Source organism: Bufo bufo, chromosome 4 (genome assembly GCF_905171765.1).
Source record: "Bufo bufo chromosome 4, aBufBuf1.1, whole genome shotgun sequence".
NCBI classification, from domain to species: Eukaryota; Metazoa; Chordata; class Amphibia; order Anura; family Bufonidae; genus Bufo; species Bufo bufo.
The window spans coordinates 523,816,172-523,838,805 of record NC_053392.1 but is presented as its reverse complement, the minus strand read 5'-3'; the positions used below and the strand labels follow the sequence as shown (position 1 = coordinate 523,838,805).

General features: G+C 44.8%; 2 protein-coding genes across 5 annotated transcripts in view; one reads left to right on the top strand and one right to left on the bottom strand.

Annotated features, from left to right (window-relative positions):
* The window catches only part of SANBR (SANT and BTB domain regulator of CSR), a 61,981-nt gene extending 52,386 nt beyond the window's left edge, over window positions 1–9,595 (bottom strand). For 3 of the 4 annotated variants that reach the window (XM_040427461.1, XM_040427458.1, XM_040427460.1), the window contains exons 1-4: window positions 9,430–9,510; window positions 8,052–8,053; window positions 3,382–3,537; window positions 3,023–3,187 (exon numbers count right to left, since the gene is read on the bottom strand). In XM_040427461.1, coding sequence (XP_040283395.1) covers window positions 3,023–3,172 — 150 coding nt within the window. In that variant the 5' untranslated portion in view covers window positions 3,173–3,187; window positions 3,382–3,537; window positions 8,052–8,053; window positions 9,430–9,510. The other variant, XM_040427459.1, reaches the window with a different exon arrangement.
* A 183-nt stretch (window positions 9,596–9,778) lies between these two features.
* Window positions 9,779–22,634, top strand: part of LOC120998864 (TRAF3-interacting JNK-activating modulator-like) — a 31,522-nt gene continuing 18,666 nt past the window's right edge. The window contains exons 1-3 of the mRNA XM_040429730.1: window positions 9,779–9,882; window positions 14,432–14,805; window positions 18,328–18,459. Of these exons, the coding sequence (XP_040285664.1) occupies window positions 14,554–14,805; window positions 18,328–18,459 (384 nt within the window). The 5' untranslated portion in view covers window positions 9,779–9,882; window positions 14,432–14,553. The remainder of the gene's footprint in view (window positions 9,883–14,431; window positions 14,806–18,327; window positions 18,460–22,634) is intronic.

Genomic DNA, 22,634 nt, shown 5'->3' with positions numbered 1-22,634 from the left:
TTAGCCCTGAACACATCTTCTAGAACTACTGACAACAACCATTTCAGTACACAATTAGTTTGTCACTGAATTGCCAAGGCTTCACAGAAATGTATAACCGCTGCTGGATCTTTCACCTACCTTTTCTGTGGCTCCTACTATAATGTATCACACTGAAGTCTATGAAGTGCCTGATCTATAGCAATAAGACAAGAAAATGCTATAAAAATACTTTTTAACAAGAAAACCACAGGGTTTTAAACCAGTATATTGAATGTGATCTCCACATCACGTTATATATGGCGGTACACCGAAAATCTTTGTCTACATTTGTGGAAATTATCTGACATATAAAAAGGTCATTTTCTAGGGTTACGGATTAACTATTATAATTGCTAAGCAGTATACATAGAAGACCTAATAACAGAAATATCACATGATGGATGTGGCTGAGAAGTATCACATTGTAACATTGCTCAGCTATGCATCAGGACCTAGTAAGTAAAGAATGGCGGCAAATTCCATTCATTTCAATAAAGGGCAGAATAGGCTTGAATAATTGTAGCTCCTTTACTTCCACCTTCTGCTGATGTCAGCTGCAGGAATAGATAGATAGACTAGAGATAGATAGATAGATAGATAGATAGATAGATAGATAGATAGATAGATAGATAGATAGATAGATAGATAGATAGATAGATAGATAGATCTTAAATAACCTAAATGTCTTACCTAAACATGGAATTGCAAGCTGTTTTTCATGTCTGTATAGAAAACTTACTTGTTAATACAGTCCTGTGATTACAGCAGCCTCCACACTGATTCGCATAAGTAGTCTATATCCCTGTCTCTCTCTGTCTGCAGCGTAATTGGGATGTGACCATAGGAGAATACTGACAGGGGAGGAGTTGCTAATGTAATGTGAGCTAGCAGGCTTGTAGAAAGAGTGACCAAGCTGCAGCTCCACTTTAGGCCTCATTCACACGTCCATGTCCGTGATGAAATCTGTGATAAGATGGTCAGTGATTCAGCCATGAAGATTTCTGTGAATAAAAAAGTGCTGGGTCTGGGCCTCTGTTTTTTTTGCTGTCCGTGTGTCTTCCATGTTCCATGGACACTGCACAGCTGAAAATAAATTTTCAGAGCGCAGATGAAATACGGATGGCATCCATGTTGCGTTCGTGTTTTTCACGGACCTATAGACTAATAATAATAATAATGGGCATGATGGATCTGTAAACAAGGACAAAATAGGGCATTCTTCTGTGCTAAAACCACGGACCCACAGACCGTGCAAAAACACTGATGTGTGAATACACACATTAAGGCCTCATGCACACGACCGTTGTTTTATTCCGTGTCCGTTGTTCCGTTTTTCGTGATTTTCTGCGGACCCATTGACATTGGCTAATGCACCGTTTGTCATCCGCGTCCGTGATCCGTGGTTCCAGTCCGTCAAAAAAAATATAACCTGTCCTATTATTTTCACGGAAACCGGTTTGCGGACCCATTCAAGTCAATGGGACCGCTAAAAAACACGGAGGCACACAAGATTGTAATCCGCGTCCGTTTTTTTCCTATCATTTGCATGACAAACCTGTCTTAGATTTTTTTTTACTTTCCTTCATGTCTGGTGATCCTCCAAAAATAAAGGAAGACACACGGAAACAAAAACGGAAACGGATCACGGAACAACGGAACCCCATTTTGCGGAACGGAACACAACAACGGTCGTGTGCATGAGGCCTAATATAAAGGACGTATGAATAAGGCCTTAGTCTCGGGCCCTTGTAGCACTTTTGATTTCACAGGCTATGTGTTTGTGACTTTTTAAAAAACTGTCGCATCTCTTACGGAAAGGGGTGTGGTCAGCCGCCCCGACAAATTTATCTTCCTTTACGCCAGTTTTCTGTTACAAATTAAGGCCTCATGCACGCGACCGTTCCGTTTTTTGCGGTCCGCAAAAAACGGAAGCCGCTCGTGTTGCCTTCCGCAATTTGCAGAACAGAACGGGCGCTGGCAATATAAATGCCTAGGACATGTTATATTTTTTCAGCAGGGCCGCGCAACGGAGCCACGGATGCGGACAGCACACGGAGTGCTGTCCGCATCTTTTGTGGCCTCATTAAAGTGAATGGGTCCGCATCCGAGCCGCCGACCCAAACAACGGCCCTGTGCATGGGGCCTAAACCAGAAATCTAAGGCAGCTCTCAGCTGTCGTAGATTTCTGTGTAGGTGCATGGACTGCAGGAGGATCCGCCTAATTTATAAGTAGGCCAGCGCCTCGTCATTAATTAAGTGCATCCTCCGGCGGCGCAGGGGAAAAATCTCCCCTAAAGTGTAGACTCAGCCTTAGGGTTCATGCACATGAGCCTGTGTGTCCTGTGCTCGTGCTGTGGACCGCAAATTGCGGTCCGCAATGCACGGGCACTATCCGTGTTCACTCTTTTTGCGGATGCTGACCCATTCACTTGAATCGTTAAGCGATCTGCAAGAGACGGTCCGCACCGCAAAAAAAAAAATAGGACATGTTCTATTTTTTTTTTGTGGCGCGGAGGCATGGACCGAAATCCCATGGAAGCGCCTCGTAGTGCTTCCGTGGGAATCTGATCCATGCCTCCACTCCGCGCCGCTCCATACCTTGCAGATTGTGGACCTATTCAAGCCATGGTTTCCGGGCCGCAATAGGGGGCACATGAGCCCTTATCTGTAACATGGCAGATAATGCTAGTGAAACGAAAGAAGGGGAGATCTGTGCTCTGAAATCTAACGCACATGAGGATCTACAGTAAGAGCGCCGGGAAGTTTTTAAAGGTCACGGGAGCTACCCTGAAATAATCTTCTAGGGGCCTCACCGCTACAATGCGCCATTTCAAATGTCACTCGTGCATAATGGGAACAGACTCAAAATCATCCAAACAGTTCCAGTATCCCTGGAAAAATGACCCTCACTGCAATCCGCTATCCAATTTGTTTTCAGACATTTTCCGTATAAAGGTTTCTGTACCCTATGTATAGGATGCAGAGATCGAAATCAAATTACCTCTTTTGATGAATATCCTGGCACAAGTCTTGCCACACTGTCCCAGTTGATTGGCTGAGGGACCCCCACCAGTGAATACAGAATCATGTCCAAAACCATCTGGTTATTGTCATAAGGAAAATTATTGTTCTCGGAATACGCTCGACTCATCTTGCCTGATATCAACTAGAAAAGAGAAAGAACAGTAACAAACAGCATAAAGAATACCAGGTAGCACAGTGGTACTATATAGATTAATAAAGTCACTAGTACTATAAATATGGAAGTTCTTTTTATTGCTTTATATGATTTTATAGAACGCTGTACAGTTGTTCCGACAATATGAAACCTTCTTAAAGATCAGTAAATGGTAAAGCTACCTGTGCAGAAAAGAAGGAACGGTGCTGGAAGATGAACGATGGCAGAAGGTGCCTGCAGTAAGCCAGAGGAAGGCTGTGAAGGCTGGCGCTGCAGACGGGAGAGGGTGCTGGCAGGGTGGCACTCCTAGCTGCTTCATCCAATCAAATTAGCCCAGTCTCCAAGTGCCTGGGGTGTGAAAAAGGGCAGAAGCAGTTTAATTCCAATCAGCGCTCATATATAATACAGTGATGGCAGCAGTGGTGCCCCTCAGAAACGTACATGCTGCCAGCCTTGCCTAACCCTTTTGCTGCCAAGAGAGCTGCAATGCAGAAAAACAAAGAATGGACAAAGAAAGCTAAAAATGCTAATGTTTCTTACTGCACAGCAGTTCTCTGGATGCGTGTGTGACTGTCTCTTCATTACTGTGGTTTATGGAACGGAACGTCTTGCGTGCAAATAGGATCCCAGTAACCTTGTTACAGCGTTCGTCTCTGGGATCGGAATAGGGAATGGGATTACTCTCCTTCTCTTCACGTAATGTTTATTCTCTGGTTTTAATCACCAGTAGTTGTGACTTTTAGTACAAGTAGGAAATGCACGGATAATAACCAAGAAAAATAGGATTTTTTTAGTGATCAGTGACAGAGCAATCCGTTTTTTTTTTTAAATATAAGCTCATTAAAAAATAAGTGATATTTTTATGCTATTATTCATACAAAGAAAAAAAAAAATCCTGAAATAGTCCTGTGTTCACAATGGCCACTGGAGCATATACCATACAATGCCTTTTCCAGTTTTCAGCAAATCACTTTACAGCTTTGCTGTGTAGACTGGGACATAGTCATCAGAGTCATCTCATTATCATTAGATGATGGGATATTTAAACACAGCTCTGTTAGGCTTCTTTCACACTGGCGTTAGGATTGTCTGGCAGGCTGTTCCGGCAGGGGGGGGGGAACAGCCTGCCGGATCCGTACTAGCGTTTGCACACGTGTGCTGCCAGAAGTCCACTGCCGCCCCATTCACTATAATGGGGATGGGTTGGAGATGCGGCCGCAGCACGGCAAACATGCTGTGAATGGGGCCGGGCCGGACTTCCCGCAGCACACGTGTGCAAACGTTAGTACAGATCCGGCAGGCTGTTCCCCTGCCGGAACGGGCTGCCTAACAATCCTAATGCCAGTGTGAAAGAAGCCTTATATGAGGAGAGAGTTAAAGGGATTGTACCACAAAAAATATTCTAGTTTTAAAACCAGCCCCTGGATCTAAATACTTTAATTAATTTTAATTGTAATTAAATGTAATTAAAAATCCATTATAGCTACTGAGTTATTCAATGAAATCTGCCTGTATGGCGCCACCTGCTGTTTGTTCTTTTTCTATTTTCTCTGTCCTGCTCACTCAGACGGAAGCACATGCTCAGTTCCATCCTTCCAACTGACACCAGCAGCTGCAGAGAGGACACCCCCTGAGAAAGGACACGTCCCCTAAGCTGACAGCTTGAAATAGGTCTAGAAGAACAATTGGAGCAATGAATGGGGAGATCTCTGGATCCATGGGAGGTTCAGGGCTGGTTCTAGCTTTGTTAGAAAGAGGCTGTCATGTAATATATTATGTATGATTGTCATGTTCTACATTATTCAAAGGATAAGCGGTTTAATGCAGGACAGTATCACTATATAACAGGGGTGCACAACATTTTCGGGTTGAGGCCAACGTTGTCAGACTGAACCAACTGAAATACTGTATTTATGGCGTATTGTACATACAGGATATACAATTAATGTCCACTTACAGTTCCTGGACTCCCATCTAATGGGAGAAATACATGAAAAATGCATGTGAGCAGCCATAAGACATAGACATACATGTCTGTTACCAGATGGTTGGGGGCCACACAGAATGGTATCACGGGCCGCATGTGGCCCCCCGATCTGCAGGTTGTGCCATCTCTCCCGGGATAGTGCACTAATTACTTTTCAGCAACTCCCATCCATTGCAGTTATCATGAAGCTGTTGCTGTGGCGCTGCTGACAAGTGCCCCCAATATGGCCCCCAGGAACCTAATTTCACATTCCGTTTTATACCATTTAAAATCTTTTTTTTTTTTACTGTGGGACAATCTCTGGGGCAGAAAACTGTCTTTCAGTGATTATTCCAATAGGATAGAGGAACAGTTCCTGCTGCACAACTACTGGTACATGTGAACCCTACAAAAATGCTCTCTATGACCCACTGGATCACAGCCGGATTGAATAAAGGAAAAACACTGTACATTTTTTATTTTATTTAGACTTTGCATTGACATACTGTACAGCTATCCTAAATTAAAAGGATTGTCCACTCTGTTCCACTGTCAGGGGCCGCTTCTCTTCTGTCCCTGCCGGACTAGAATGTGACATCCTGTTCATGGTCACATGCAGTGCTGCAGCCATTCCTTGGCCTCAGCAGTGACAGTCATATGCCACTGAGGCCAGCAAATGGCTGCAGCTATGAACTGACCATGGATGGGACATCAAACTTCCAGTGCTCTGAGGACTGGAAGCAGAAGGGACATGACCCTTGATGCTCGTATGGAGCTCTCTTCAAGAGGGAAGTGACTTTTCTTTACCTATTTTACAATGAATTCATTTTGGTTTGGGAGTTGGGCAACTACTGTATATTGGGACGTGAGCCCAACAAACTGGTAGTTAAAAGCCCACTTAACCCTTTAAAAACAGACCCCCCCCCCCCCTTCCCAATTATGGAACCTTCAGGTTCAGTGACATAGGCTAGGCAGCAGAAGTTGAGAAGCAGGAAGAAATGGTAGTTTTGGTGAAAATGCCGACTTGCTTACCATTCAGAGTCTGCGTAAAGCTTAGGCGACTTTCATACCAGCGTTTTCCCTTTCTGCTATTGAGATCCGTCATAGGATCTCAATACTGGAGGAAAACGCTTCAGTTTTGTCCCCATTCATTGTCAATGGGGACAAAGCAGAACTGAAGGGAACGTGATGCACCAGATGTATTCTGTTCCGTTTTGTTCCGTTGCCATGACGCACACAAAAAGGCAGCAAGCAGCGTTTTTGAGTGCGTCCTGGGATGCGGAGCAAGACGGATCTGTCATGACTCGCAATATAAGTCAACGGATCCGTCTTGGCAATGTTAACGATAATACAACCGGATCAGTTCATAACGGATGTAGCCGGTTGTTTTACCATGACGGAAACGTTTTTGCTAATCCATGACGGATACAGCAAAAAACCCGGGGTGAAAGTAGCCTTAGTGGCAACCCCTGTGATGGCCGCCAAAGATAACAGTTGTTACCACAAGAAATCTGGTATTTGCAAATCCATGATTTCCTATATCTACATCCTACATCAAATATTACAAGAGATAAAGAGAGAATGGGACCAAAATACAATAATACTGGGTAATTGTAAGGCCCCTTTCACAGGGGCGAGTATTCCGCGCGGGTACAATGCGTGAGGTGAAAGCATTGCACCCGCACTGAATCCTGACCCATTCATTTCTATGGGGCTGTGCACATGAGCGGTGATTTTCACGCATCACTTGTGCGTTGTGTGAAAATCGCAGCATGCTCCTCTTTGTGCGTTTATCACGCAATGCAGGCCCCATAGAAGTGAATGGGGCTGCGTGAAAATCGCAACTATCCGCAAGCAATTGCGGATGCGGTGCGATTTTCACGCACGGTTGCTAGGAGATGATCGGGAGACCCGATCATTATTATTTTCCCTTATAACATGGTTGTAAGGGAAAATAATAGCATTCTTAATACAGAATGCATAGTAAAATAGCGCTGGAGGGGTTAAAAAATAAATAAATAATAATTTAACTTACCTTAATCCACTTGTTTGCGCAGCCCGGCTTCTCTTCTTTCTTCTTCTTTGCTGTGCAGGAGGAAAAGGACCTGTGGTGACATCACTGCGCTCATCACATGGTCCGTCACATGATCCATCACCATGGTGATGGACCATGTGATGAGCGCAGTGATGTCATCAAAGGTCCTTTACCCAGGTCCTGAAGAAAGAAGACAGAAAAGAAGCCTGGCTGCGCGAACAAGTGGATTTAAGGTGAGTTAAATTTTTATTATTATTTTTTTTAACCCCTCCAGCCCTATTGTACTATGCATTCTGTATTAAAGGGAACCTGTCACCAAAAAAACGCTTACTAATCTGTTAATAGTACCTTATAGTGCTGCATAGTAGTTTCCTAATGCACTTTTTCATCGTTTAGCCGCATCTAGCCTCCTTGAGAAATCGATGTTTTATTCAGTCGCTGCCCCCTGCTTCGAAACAGGTTTGAAGTCAAGGGGGCAGCGGCCTAGGCATCTCCAATGCTGCTCTCCCCGCCTCCCGCCGCCTTTATTGACAAGCCGGATCTCAGTGCTCCCAGCCCGCATGCACAGTAAAGGGCTGCTGTAGCGCGATCCCGGCTCCGGCTCGTACACTCAGCCGGCTTCAGTTTCGCTACTGCGCATGCGACCGCCAGCCTTACATACTAGCGCAGTTACAGACGATGCCGGGCGCATGCGCAGTAGCGAAACTGAAGCTGGCTGAGTGTACGAGCCGGAGCCGGGATCGCGCTACAGCAGCCCTTTACTGCGCATGCGGGCTGGGAGCGCAGTCCCGGCACTGAGATCCGGCTTGTCAATAAAGGCGGCGGGAGGCGGGGAGAGCAGCATTGGAGACGCCTAGGCCGCTGCCCCCTTGACTTCAAACCTGACTTGAAGCAGGGGGCTTCAAGTCACCTAACAACACCTAACCCAACTTCTTCTGTGAAGAAGTTTGGGTTTGTCTACCAAACATGCCATGCGTGTGCAAAACGCAACAAAATGTTTTGCACTTGCGCGGGAAAATCGTAGGTAGTTGTTGGGCCAACAGCACAGGGTGGCAGCCATATGATCCCTCTAACTCAGGGGTGGGGAACCTTTTTGCTGCTGAGGGCCATTTGGATATTTGTAACATCATTCGGGGGCCATACAAAATTCTCAAAGTAAAAATTTGACGACTATATTTGATCAAACATATAACTGACTTAGGGGTAAGTTACAGAAATTGTGCTTAAATTAAAAAAAATCTAGAGCGCAGTATTTTTGCAGCAGAAAATGGCGCCTGCACTATATATTACAAATGGTACAGGCGCCATTTTGACCACATACAGCAGTCTAATTTTTAAGTTGAAAAGGTTATATATTTAGTTCTTTATTTGGCATTAATGGCAGCCAAGCTAAACCCAGAGTGGTCCAGAGAGGGGTTCACCCAGCTTTCACTCTCCCTGCCACTTTTTTCGCAACTGTCCCTGCCTTTGTCCCTTTCTCAGCCTCAGATCTGCCCCCACCTCCATCAGCCTCAAATCAAACCTCCGTTCATTTCAATGGGTCCGCCAATAAAACGGAAGTTACTCCGTGTGCATTCCGTTTCCGTATGTCCGTATTTCCGTTCCACAAAATAATAGAACATGTCCTATTATGGTCTGCATCACGGACAAGGATAGGACTGTTCTATCAGGGGCCAGCTGTTCTGTCCCGCAAAATACGGAATGTACACTGAAGTTAATCCGTATTTTTTGCAGACCGCAAAATACATACGGTCGTGTGCACAAGGTCCATTGGGCGCCACTGCTGTCCGTCATCTGACCGATCCAGCACTTCCCTCAGCATTCTCAACGCTGTCCTTTCTAGCTGACCCTTTGGGTAGGTGCACATGACGAGGTGCAGTCAGGACGGTGCGGCCCACGAGCCACGCCGGTTTGTCGCGGTGCATTGTTAATGGATACAATGTAAAACCTGCAAAAACTGCAAGTCCATGAACAATGCACAGTGAAGAAGCAATCAGCTTGCAATGGGTTACAGCCGCTGTACTGCCCAGCTATGGTAGGTGCGGCTGCTGCAGCAATGACAGTTACCATTGACTTCTATGGTGGCACACAAGCTGAGAGGAGAGTCATTCACCAGGTGCCACCATATATGCTCTTTGTCTGTGCAAGTCTATAGGCTGACTGACACACAGTGCAATATCCGTATGATCTGGAATGTCACCCCAGCCCTGTACCAGGCTCATAACTTACCTCTCCCCCTGCTCAGTGGCTACCTGCAGACTACCCGTGCACCGCCCGGGGTACAACCAAAGAGCCGAGGATACAGATTTTCACGCAGCAACCTACCTCGCTGTACCACACCTGCTAGGCAGCCGGCCAATCAGCGTGCGGGAAGGCAGGGATACCGACCAATAAGAATCCTGGGATGCTTCGGATGCCAAGACCGACACTGAGAAATGTTTCAAGGAGCGTTACGATATTATGGGAGGCGGAGTGACGTCACGCAGTGGGGTTGGTTGCAGCGCGCTTGGTTGCCCTGCCGCAGTGCAGCGACTATCGTGCAGCGTCCTCTCGTGTCCTAGCAACCGAGACAGGGCGGGGACTATCACAGCGTTGTACCCAGGAGCCACCGAGGCCGGGACACGGGAGGACATGGTGGGGGTCTTCACGCTTTGTCGGTGGTCGTGTCCAGGCTGTGAGCCGGTAGCTGTGTCTTGGCAACTATTTTTGGTTTTGTTTTAAAGGGACACTACACTTAAAGGCTTCCATCTCATCTGGATGTGCAGTTGAATGCAGTCTATTGTTCTGTGTTATCAGCCATTTCTGGCATAGTAGAAGGTGACTGTCATGTTCGCATGCACACAAGCGTACTTTCTCACTGTCCGTATTGCAGACCGTAAATGGCCGGTTCGCAAAATACGGACACTGGGCGTGCGCACTCCGTATCATGGATGAGGACCCATTGACTTGAATGGGTTTGCATCCGCCAGATACGACCGAAGATGGGGCTTCACCTGATACACGGATCGGAAGCCCACGGAAACACTACGAACCGCTTCCACCTGTTTCTGATCCGTGTCTCCGCACCGCAAAAATATAGAACGTGTCCTAGATTTGGCCGTTTGTTACGGATCGCGGACCAATTCAAGACAACGGATCCGCATCCGCAAGGGGAGTGCATACGGCCGGTGCCCGTACATCGCGGACTAGGTGCACTTATGTGCATGAGCCCTAAGGCCTCATGCACACGACCGTTGTTGTTTTGCGGTCCGTTTTTTTACGGATCCGTTGTTCCGTATCTGAGTTTTTTTCTCTCTGATTTAAGTCCTCTTCCGTTCCGTTATTCCACAAAACATATCCGTATGGTTTCCGTATTCCGTTTTTTTTGCGGATTGGAAACAGTAACTTATTAATCACCAAGCACATGAGCAATATGGGCTGGACATAGCATTTCTACAGTATGGATCCGCAAAATACGGATGACATACGGATATGTTTTAATAGTGGCCCCCGCGTTATAAATTATTTTCCGCCTTAGGTTGGGTCTGTAGGAAACTCCGCCGCCACGTGATTTTGCAGGTAAAGCCAAGCTAATTGTCAAAATTGTGTGCAGGGTTGCCGGGATCTCAGCCGCGTACATCAGCTTCTCCCTGAAGACCCCTATATATGCAGGGGCCCGGATTAATAGGACCTGTAACCTCTCCTGACATGTCTGTTTTAGTAACTACCGCATCCTCCATGTAATAGCAATTCTGGAGCGTCTATTGTTATGACTCTATAATGCGCCATTCCTTTATTATTCCTGCTAGAAGTTATGAATGCATTGCTGGCAGTCTGTAATGAAGGTCCAGATGGGTGTTACCAGTTGGGAGTGTGTCCCTGCCAAGTCTGACACTGTCCAGTCAGTGGTGCCTGTGTCAGACTGTGAAGGGACGCATCCCAACTGGTAACACCCATCTGGACCTTCATTACAGACTGCTGGCAATTCATTCATATCTTCTAGAAGGCATAATAAAGGAATGGTGTATCATAGACTTCTATGAAATGGTGCTCCAGAATTGTTCAGTTCTGTTAGGATGCGGTTGAGTGAAATCAAAACTGAAAAAAACGTATCCGGCACTAAATACATTGAAAGTCAATAGGCGATGGATCTGTCACCGTTGACTTACATTGTTTTCAGTGCTGGATCAGTTTTTTTTCCATTTTTATTATCAGACACAAAACCACAGCTTGCAGCGGTTTTGTGTCCGGTCACAAAACCGAATGCTGGCGGAACGGAAAACATCCTGATGCATCCTGAACGGATCTCTTTCCATTCGGAATGCATGAGGACTAAACGTAAACATTTCTTTCCGGTATTGAGATCCTCTGACAGATCTCAATACCGAAAAACAACAACGCAAGTGTGAAAGTTGCTTCTAGACCTGTTTCTACCCAGCAGCCAGTGGAAGAGAGCAGCAGCCTGAACCAGACTACCGCAGACTCCCTGTAGGCGCTGTAGTCACGGATCACAGGCTGAAAACAGGCTAATCAGCAGGTAATTGTCCCCTGTAGGCGCTGACTTATATGTCATCTGTCAGCTCCTCACTGGACAGTTGCTTTAGGCCTCATGCACACGACCGTTGTTGTGTTCCCGTGTCCGTTGTTCCGCTTTCCGTGATTTTCTGCAGACCCATTGACTTTCAATGGGTCCGTGGAAAACTCGGATAATGCACCATTTGTCATCCGCGTCCGTGATCCGTGTTTCCAGTCCGTCAAAAAAATAGGACCTGTACTATTTTACTGCTGTTCACTGCCGGAGCCCATTGACTATAATGGGATCCGGACGGTTTCCAGTAGAGTGACGGGATTTGGCTGGGCGAAAACTAGCGCAAGCACTGTTCTATGTGAGACCGAATCCTGGCAGTAAGGCTAGGTCTACATGACGACATTGTGTCGCACCAATGTCGCGCAACAATTTTTATAATGATAGTCTATGGTGTCGCACTGCGACAGTCACAAAAAAATCCATTTGAGATGGATTTTTCTGCGACTGTCGCGTCGCAGCATGTCGCAGTGCGACACCATAGACTACCATTATAAAAATTGTCGCGCAACAAATGTTGCAGTGTAGTTGTGCCCTATCTGTCGCGCGACTTATTGTCGCGCTACACATGTCGTCGTGTAGACCGAGCCTAATGCCGAAAACAGGCCAGATCCATGCTGGATCTTATTATAGTCAGGGGAGTATGGCGGTGCTCCGGCCCTATCCGGCTATGCCAGAAACGGCAAAGTCCTGCAGGTCGTTCATCTGCCGGATAATCGCCTAAATGAAACGTCCGCTCTGATTTTCCATCACTCGTGCACTTTAGCTCAGTAAAAGCGTTATCTTCACATCCGATCAGAAGATTGCAGTCTTGAGAATGTGCTCAGCGTAATTCAGACACTGTACAAGGTTTCTTCCCAGCACGGGCTTCATCCTAATGGCACTTATACCTCTCAGTATAGACGTCTATGGGGCGGGCGGAAAGAGCAGAAGACTGGGTCACCAGGGAATAACAAACGGAGGGGACTTTTGGCCAGGGTCAGTTATAGAGTACGATGTGCCTGTGATTTATCATTTTTCTTATCATTCAGTCAAATTGATCTTCAGAAATGTCAAAGTGCCATTCAGATCAGTGTTCTAGATTTTTAGCAGAAATCCCTGAACAGTGCGAAAGGGGCCTGAGCTCCCCATAAAGTGATTACATTCTGGCATCGGCAGACCCGCCATAGACTGTACCAGGAAATGTCCCAAGGGGCGTCTGAGCCTCTCTACTGACGCTGAACGGAAACATAATGATCTGAATCGGAGGCTTTCCGTGTTAAAGGGGTTTTCCGGGAGATTAATATTGATGACCTATCATATCAGATCGGCGGGAGTCCGACACCCTGCATCCCCACTGATCAGTTGTTTGAAGAGAAAGCCATGCACCATGCAAGCGCAGCCTTCCCTTCATGCCATCTTAACTGACAAGTCCGGCTATTGCTACTTGTGCCTGTGTCGCGAGCCGGTCTGAAACAAATGCGGTCACCGGGAGCCCCCTGGCGGCTGTTCTCGGAACTGCCTGCTCCCGGTGACCGCATTTGTTTCAGGCCGGCTCGCGCACAGGCACAGGTAAGGACTTGCCTGTGCATCACCGGACTTGTCAGTTAAGATGGCAGCCCGCATGTGTTTGTGGGCGAACTGGCCATCACTGTTGTTTACCACCTCTGAGACTTGCACCTGTCTCCAAAATTCCTAAAATAACCAAGTGAGCACACTCAACTAATTTTGGAGTCCTATAGAAGAGAATGGATAGCGCATGCGCAGCAACCTCTCCATTCAACGCTATAGCCGAGCCAGTGCTTAGCTATTTTCAAAACTCTAATAGCGGTGAATGGAGGGTGGCCACTCTTGAGTGATGTGCTCTCCTTCACTTCAGGCATCGTGTTCTGGTGATAGGTGATGGTCCCAGAGGTGGGACCCGCACCTATCTAACTTTGATAGCATATCCTGGTGATATGCCATCAAAGTCTGAGATGAGACAACCCGAGAGCATCAGGTACTTATGTACCTGGCCGGTGATACAATTGAATACTGCTTTGGGGCTTCCTGTCCTGCTGTTCACCCTCATAGGCCACTGGCCACTATATTAGGCACTGTACAAATGGTGAAGGGACAAAGGCTGGAAAAGGCCTGCGGCCTGAACCAGAGAAGGTAACTTGGAACAGGACTCAGGTATTTTATTCTTCTTCCTTGGCCACTTAGGGCACATACTACTGAGGGCTCTCTGGGGGGCATTACTAGTCCAGGCAGCATGCTGAAGGCAGGGTTGGCTTTGTGCTGTGGCCCACATCTCACCTCCTAAGCCACTTTCTCCATATCTGAAATAGATACAATTGGAGGAGGACAGAACGTGGCAGCTATTGATGGCCAGCACAGACGGACAGCTTCTGGGAGGTATTTTGTGCTGCACGGTGGTATTTCTTACCCCACCTTCTTGTATTGGTGTCATCTACTTGTGTTGCCTCGTTTTCTGTCACTTTGGAACCTCCTACAACATGAAGCCACTTTTAGCTTTTTTTTTTCCAGGGCCACTTCAAGTTCCCAGTCCACCCAGTGCATTCTGGAAATCGGCAGCAGTCCGTATCATCCTCATGTGTATCTGACATCAGTCATTTTGACCGGGTTGTGTCTTGCAATAATAAAATGCTGTCTAATTAGCGCAGTAAATTTATTCTGTTTCCACAGTGAGAAATCCTCACCCTCAAGCAAGAAGCCATCTTCTCGTCAAGACAACCTTTTAATGAATTCTTCATTTACCACCTTCTACAAGAGTCTTGCAGCATTACCGGGATTTCTGCTGTGCAGAAATGACAGCCAGGCAGAAAAGAGACTCCAGAGCGACTGGCAAAGTGTCCTCAGACCTAGGACACTCAAGCCAATCCCTATATACAAGCAGAGCACACAAATCGGAAAGTCTCCCAAGCATTGCAGGCATTGGGCTGGGAATTCAAGATGTCAGATCAGTCAGTAGTGTGCCAGTCACGAAGACGACCAAAAGCTTTCTCACCATTGTTAAACCTGAGAAACCTGGGAAGAGTGCTGTCAGCAAGGCAGTTCAGGTGAGAGGGTCTCTTGGCTTCTTGTACAGCGATGTTGTATATAGCGGTGTGATATAGAGTCCGTGCATCAGGACTTACCGCAGATATTCATGGAGGCAAATTACCCCTTCTAAACTTAATAAATGACCCCTAGTATCTAATAAATGACGACATAACACCTTGTTATTGGAACAAAAATGGCTGCAATGCTTTATTAAGGGTAACCTTAAATAACACACTTTAATGAACCAAAAAATTAATAAATAATTCAAAACTTCAATTTCATTAAATAAATAACCATAAAAAAAATTCCAATAATTACCGAAATCCACTCAGCAATAGCTGAGTGATACAGCCCCTCTAATAAAGCAAAGCAACATAAAAAAAAAAGGGAGGGAGAGAGGGCGGGGTGATGATCCGGTCTTCTTAAAACTGGCCCAGAAGCGCCGCCGAACCCCACATTTAAGGACACATTTTTTCCCGCCGTTGACATAAACACCAATCAGCTGTCTGGAAATCTCCCCCAGCAACAAACTGCACTAATCGGTGAAGATCCTTGGCTGTCATAACAAAATCAGGTGAGACCGGCTAAAACCAGCTGATGCTGGACAAACCTTTTCAACTTGAGGTAAACCTGTCAAAAAGAGCGGGAAAACAAAAAGTGGGGGGGGGGGGCAGAAGTAGGAAACCATACAACATACTAACATATGGTGTCCCACTGTCCCCCAAGCGAAACGCTCTGGGTGTCCTGTACATTTTATGGGATATTCTCAAATCATGACCAGCCGGTGGGCCCCGAGGACTGGCGTTGAGGAGCTCTGAGATATAGAGACCAGCTCCTAAAATGGAAGCTTAGGCACTCTTTTCAGAGATGATGTAACCTGAAATAAAAGTAGGGTCCTACAGATGAACCTCTCCTTTACTATTCTGCTCAGTATTCCAGGAAAGAGTAGGTACAAGTTCCACCTACTGTCTGAGCAGGCCGATTCCCTTCTGCCTTCTTTCTGAACATTAGAGCATAAGGCCAAACTTATCAGGGTCTCTTTCTCTGTTGACCACAGAGATAACAGTAGATTGTGCTCCATTCTGTGAGGTGGCCATATACATTCATGTTGGCTGAACCTGTGTCTTGTGAAAGAAAGATTGAGCTGTTTGATTTGAACATGCTCAATCATTTTTGTTCTCAGGGAAGATAAGTTGTCACCAGAGATGTCTGGCAGTGGTTTATCCCCCTTGCAGAACACATGCAAAAACATGAGAGGACAAGTATATGAAGGACAGGGGGGTGTATTTGGGAGGAATTGTGGTTGCCTGGACAGCTGTTGAAGGTGCATGGCCTCCTTTTAGACAACACATCCAAGCTTTTCTCACCTCCTTTCACGTTCAACTTAAAAACATTTCCCAAGACTACTCAACAAGCTGCTGTGTCACCAGTTACAATAAAAAGTGTATTGTAAAAATAATAATAGTAAATCCCCCATTGGTCTTTTCTGACCTTTTGAGGGATAGACCATTAAAGAGGTATTCCCAGCTGGCGCACTGATGGTATCTCACTGGGATATGCTATCAATGTCAGATAGGTGTGGGTCCACCCTCTGCAACCTTCTCCTGTCTCCAGAATGGGGCCCCTAAAGTGAAGGAGAGCAGCCACTCGTGTGACCATCCTCTATTCACCGCTATGGGACTGTTAAAATTAGCAAAGCACTGGCTCAGCTACTTCCAGAAGTCCCATAGCAGTGAATGGAGAGCAAGCCGCGCATGCACTTCTGGGGCCCCAGTCTGGGTATAAGAGGTGGGACCAACACCTATTTGATGGGATATCCTAGATGAGAATACCCTTTTAAAATAATAATTAAAAAATATACAACAGAAAAAACATTCCCCACACTAATCATTGTCATAGTGCAAGCCAAGACCAGATTACCCGAAAGTAGACATGTAATATATCAGTTCATGGTAGATAATGACAAACGCAGATAGAACGTTGTTTTTTTTTGGGAAGGAGGGGGGGGGGGGGGGCAGTGTCACATACAGCATTTTGTAACAGTTTTTGATGCAGTTTTTTGAGCCAAAGCCAGAAGTGGGTTGGAGGGAAATGAGAAATATAAAGGAAAGACTTGTACTTCTCCTTCCTGGTGGATCCACTACTGGCTATGGCAAAAAATGTCCGCAAATGACACCACCCTAAGGCTACATACACACGACATGTGATGTACATTTTTTTTAACGGCCATCACATGTCTGTTTTAAGACCAACGGTAGTCTATGGGGTTATTCACACGGCAGTTTTTTTTGACTGTCAATGAAAAACGGACGTCAAAAAATAGAACATGTTCTATCTTGTCTGTTTTTCACTGACAGACTGCTCCCATACAATTGAATGGGTCCATTTTTAACGTCCGTCTCTCAGTAAGGCATCAGTGAAATAAACGTCCATTAAAAATGTCCGTTTTTAACTGACTTTTTTTTCACTGTCGTGTGCATGTAGCCTTAGGGTATTACAAAATAGCTAAAATGTAAACATGCATTTTTGTTTTAAGTATAAGCCTAAAAACCCTAAAGGAAGTATAAATTGTGTGTAAAATAATGATATGCTAAGAAACTGCATTGTTCCCTAAAAAATTAAAAAAATCATGTCTTTAGTCGTTAAATTGACCCATGGGAAAAAAATGGATAAACTTTGTCTGGTCCTGAAGACCACAATGACCTGGTCCTGGACCGCTTAAACTACCCTCAAACAGCTCCCCTCCGATGCTTCCTCAACTCCACTGCCCAACTTACACATCTCGGTTCTCTGCGGAATTCATTACCCGAGAGGAGACGGTTCTGTCATTTTTTTTTTCTTATTGGTGCTTCTACTGACACCATCCCATGGGTTTGTAGAACCTATACATGCTGGGTGAGAGCTACCAGACTTGTACTGATGGAGAAGTATGGTGGTCCATATTCACATTGTATACCACACAGTCCCAAATAACCACGTTTACCTTTGTTTCAGGACTGGAATACGAGATATTCCAAAAACAAACCTTGGAGCAACCATCGGATATTAACTACCAAAGCAGTACTAGTGGCAGGAACCTTCTGGTTTTTTAAAGGGGTTTTCCAGTAATAATGTTTTTTTTTTTTAGCAAGTGCCCACAGCCTGTCCCCTGAAGACTCCTACTTACCTATTCCCTGTCGCTCCAGTCCTCCAAAGTGCCTCGGCTGTCTCCATCTTCTGGTCCTTGCACTATACATCTGGAAATGTATGGCATGGTCATATGCATGCTCCAGCAGTGGCCACAAGCAGCATGTCATTGGTTGGAGCAATGCATGTGACCATGCCCATGGACGACCGGATGCAAACAGTGCGGGGACTGGAAGATGGAGGACTGGAGTGCCATGGAGCAGGGAAGGTGAATCTTCTGTTTCAGGAGGCAGCTGAGGGCACTTACTAAACAATCAGTATTACCTGAAACTTCATCATTTATATAGCCGTTGCATACCAGTATGGAATCATTGTATTACTCTGGAGACCAAGAACATGTTTTCTTGCCTTAGGTATCCTCTAATGAGGAACATTTGTTGCTTTCAAAAATAGAAGCTTTAAAAAAAGAAATGTGTTTGCTGAAATCATCTCTAAAAGAGAAAGATAATCTGGTTACGGAGTTGAATGAAATCATCAAAACCAAGGTATAGTGGCCTGACATCTGTAAAAGCTGTTCTGTGGTATCTATCATCTATCTATTATTTATCTATCTTATCTATATATCTCATATCTATCTATTATTTATCTATCTATCATCTATCATTTAGCTCTCTATAAGAGAACTGGGCCGACTTCTCTGTCGGCTACAGCCTCTATCGTAGGGACGGGCTGCACCTCAATGGGGAAGGAGCAGCTGTGTTGGGGAAGAAGATGGCTAGAAGGTTGGAGGAGTGTTTAAACTAGGGACTGGGGGGGAGGGTAATTACACTATAGAAGGGGAAGATAGTGCAGATAGAGACCGGGGGCAAGGTAGTGGGACTGGGGGAGAAATGGAAGGAGGGACAAGAACAGTTCAGAAGGAAAGGTGTAGGGTAAAAGATATACATAAACCTCTCATATGTATGTATACTAATGCCAGAAGTCTGACTAATAAAACTGGTGAACTGGAATTAGTGATGTGTGAGGAGGACTATGACATAGTGGGAATAACTGAGACATGGCTGGATGATAGCTATGACTGGGCAGTTAATGTACAAGGTTACAGTCTGTTCAGAAAGGATCGTCAAAACCGGAGAGGTGGAGGGGTCTGCCTTTATGTAAAATCTTGTCTAAAGCCCACACTCCGTGAAGATATAAGTGAGGGACATGAACATGTGGAGTCACTGTGGGTAGAGATACATGGAGCTAAAAACAACAATAAATTACTAATAGGAGTCTACTATAAACCACCTAATATACCAGAGTCCACAGAAAATCTACTACTAAACGAGATAGACAAGGCGGCAAATCATAATGAGGTGGTTATTATGGGGGACTTCAACTACCCAGATATAGACTGGGAAACTGAAACTTGTATATCTCATAAAGGAAACAGATTCTTGGCAATAACCAAAGACCATTATCTCTCCCAACTGGTTCAGGACCCGACTAGAGGGACGGCCATACTGGACTTAATATTAACCAATAGACCTGACAGAACAACAGACGTGCAGGTTGGGGGACACCTGGGAAATAGTGACCATAAAGTAATAACCTTCCAATTATCATTCAAAAGAGCGTTTCTACAGGGAGAAACAAAAATACCAAACTTCAAAAAAGCTAAATTTAGCCAACTAAGAGAGGCCATAGGCCTAACTAACTGGGACAAAGTCCTCAAAAATAAAAATACAGCCAAAAAATGGGATATCTTTAAAAACATCCTAAAATCTCATTGTGAGAGGTACATACCGTATGGGAATAAAAGGTTAAGGAACAAAAAGAAACCAATGTGGATAAACAGAACTGTAAAGAAAGCAATAAATGACAAAAAGAAAGCATATAAAACCCTAAAACAGGAGGGTAGCACGGAAGCACTGAAAAACTATAAGGAAAAAAACAGAACATGTAAAAAACAAATAAAAGCGGCCAAACTAGAGACCGAGAGATTAATTGCCAAACAGAGTAAAACTAACCCTAAAATGTTCTTCAATTATATAAATGTTAAAAAGTATAAATCTGAAGGTGTCGGCCCTTTAAAGAGTAATGAGGGGGGAGTCGCAGAGAGCGACGAGGAGAAAGCAAAGCTGTTAAATATTTTTTTCTCCAATGTATTCACTGAGGAAAATAAACTGTCAGATGAAATGCTGAATGCTGAAATAAATTCGCCATTAAAAGTGTCCTGTCTGACCCAGGAAGAAGTACAACAGCGACTTAAAAAAATCAAAATAGACAAATCGCCAGGACCGGATGGCATACACCCCCGTATCCTAAGGGAATTAAGTAATGTCATAGCCAGACCCTTATTTCTGATATTTGCGGACTCTGTACTGACAGGGAATGTCCCACAGGATTGGCGCATGGCAAATGTGGTGCCAATATTCAAAAAGGGTCCAAAAACAGAGCCTGGAAACTATAGGCCGGTAAGTTTAACATCTGTTGTGGGTAAACTGTTTGAAGGTTTTCTGAGAGATGCTATGTTAGAGCATCTTATGGGAAATAAGCAAATAACGCCATATCAGCATGGCTTCGTGAGGGATCGGTCATGTCAAACTAATTTAATCAGTTTCTATGAGGAGGTAAGTACTAGACTTGACAGCGGCAAATCAATGGATGTCGTGTATCTGGACTTCTCCAAAGCATTTGACACTGTACCTCATAAAAGGTTAGTATATAAAATGAGAATGCTCGGACTCGGAGAAAACGTCTGTAAGTGGGTAAGTAACTGGCTCAATGATAGAAAACAGAGGGTGGTTATTAACGGTACATACTCAGATTGGGTCACTGTCACTAGTGGAGTACCTCAGGGGTCAGTATTGGGCCCTATTCTCTTCAATATATTTATTAATGATCTTGTAGAAGGCTTGCATAGTAAAATATCAATTTTCGCAGATGACACTAAACTGTGTAAAGTAATTAACACTGAAGAGGACAGTATACTACTACAGAGGGATCTGGATAGATTGGAGGCTTGGGCAGATAAGTGGCAGATGAGGTTTAACACTGAGAAATGTAAAGTTATGCACATGGGAAGGAATAATGCAAGTCACCTGTACATACTAAATGGTAAAACACTCGATAACACTGACATGGAAAAGGATCTAGGAATTTTAATAAACAGCAAACTAAGCTGCAAAAAACAGTGTCAGGCAGCGGCTGCCAAGGCCAATAAGATAATGGGTTGCATCAAAAGGGGCATAGATGCCCGTGATGAGAACATATTCCTACTACTTTACAAATCACTGGTCAGACCACACATGGAGTACTGTGTACAGTTCTGGGCTCCTGTAAACAAGGCAGACATAGCAGAGCTGGAGAGGGTTCAGAGGAGGGCAACTAAAGTAATAACTGGAATGGGGCAACTACAGTACCCTGAAAGATTATCAAAATTAGGGTTATTCACGTTAGAAAAAAGACGACTGAGGGGAGATCTAATTACTATGTATAAATATATCAGGGGGCAGTACAGAGATCTATCCCATCATCTATTTATCCCCAGGACTGTGACTGTGACGAGGGGACATCCTCTGCGTTTGGAGGAAAGAAGGTTTGTACACAAACATAGAAAAGGGTTCTTTACGGTAAGAGCAGTGAGACTATGGAACTCTCTGCCTGAGGAGGTGGTGATGGTGAGTACAATAAAGGAATTCAAGAGGGGCCTGGATGTATTTCTGGAGTGTAATAATATTACAGGCTATAGCTACTAGAGAGGGGTCGTTGATCCAGGGAGTTAGTCTGATTGCCTGATTGGAGTCGGGAAGGAATTTTTTATTCCCCTAAAGTGAGGAAAATTGGCTTCTACCTCACAGGGTTTTTTTGCCTTCCTCTGGATCAACTTGTAGGATGACAGGCCGAACTGGATGGACAAATGTCTTTTTTCGGCCTTATGTACTATGTTACTATGTTACTAAGCTCTATCTATATAGCACCCCTCTCTCTATCATCTAACTCTCTATCTATCTATCTATCTATCTATCTATCTATCTATCTATCTATCTATCTATCTATCTCATATATATATATCTCTATCATCTAACTCTCTATCTATCTATCTATCTATCTATCTATCTATCTATCTATCTATCTATCTATCTATCTATCTATCTATTATATCTATCTCTCTATCATCTAACTCTATTTCTATGTATCTATCTATCTATCTATCTCTTCCCTCTCTCTATCTCTCTATCATCTAACTCTCTATCTCTATGTATCTATCTCTTTTATCTATCTTCAGATTCACAGATGGATAGTCCTTAATTTGTTCTTTATGGGAATTCATACTGAAGCACATACCTACCCTCTCACGAGCTAGGTGATAAATGTTAGATCTGTGGGGGTCTGACCTGCTAGACTGTCCCCAGTTGCTAGGACAGGGTACAGTAGCCTGGGCCCCTCTTCACCAGCACATCCAGAGAACCTGATGGAGGTTAGATGGTGACATCCAGATACTATACAGACATGCCTTGTACGTATCTTATAATAACTGGAATGCCCTCTGATTTGGCAGGACTGGTCATCCATCTAAGGCTACTTTCACACTGGCGTTTTGGCTTTCAGTTTGTGAGATCCGTCTTGGGCTCTCACAAGCGGTCCAAAACGGATCAGTTTTGCCCTAATGCATCTGAATGGAAAAGGATCCGCTCAGAATGCATCAGTTTACCTCTGTTCAGTCTCCATTCCG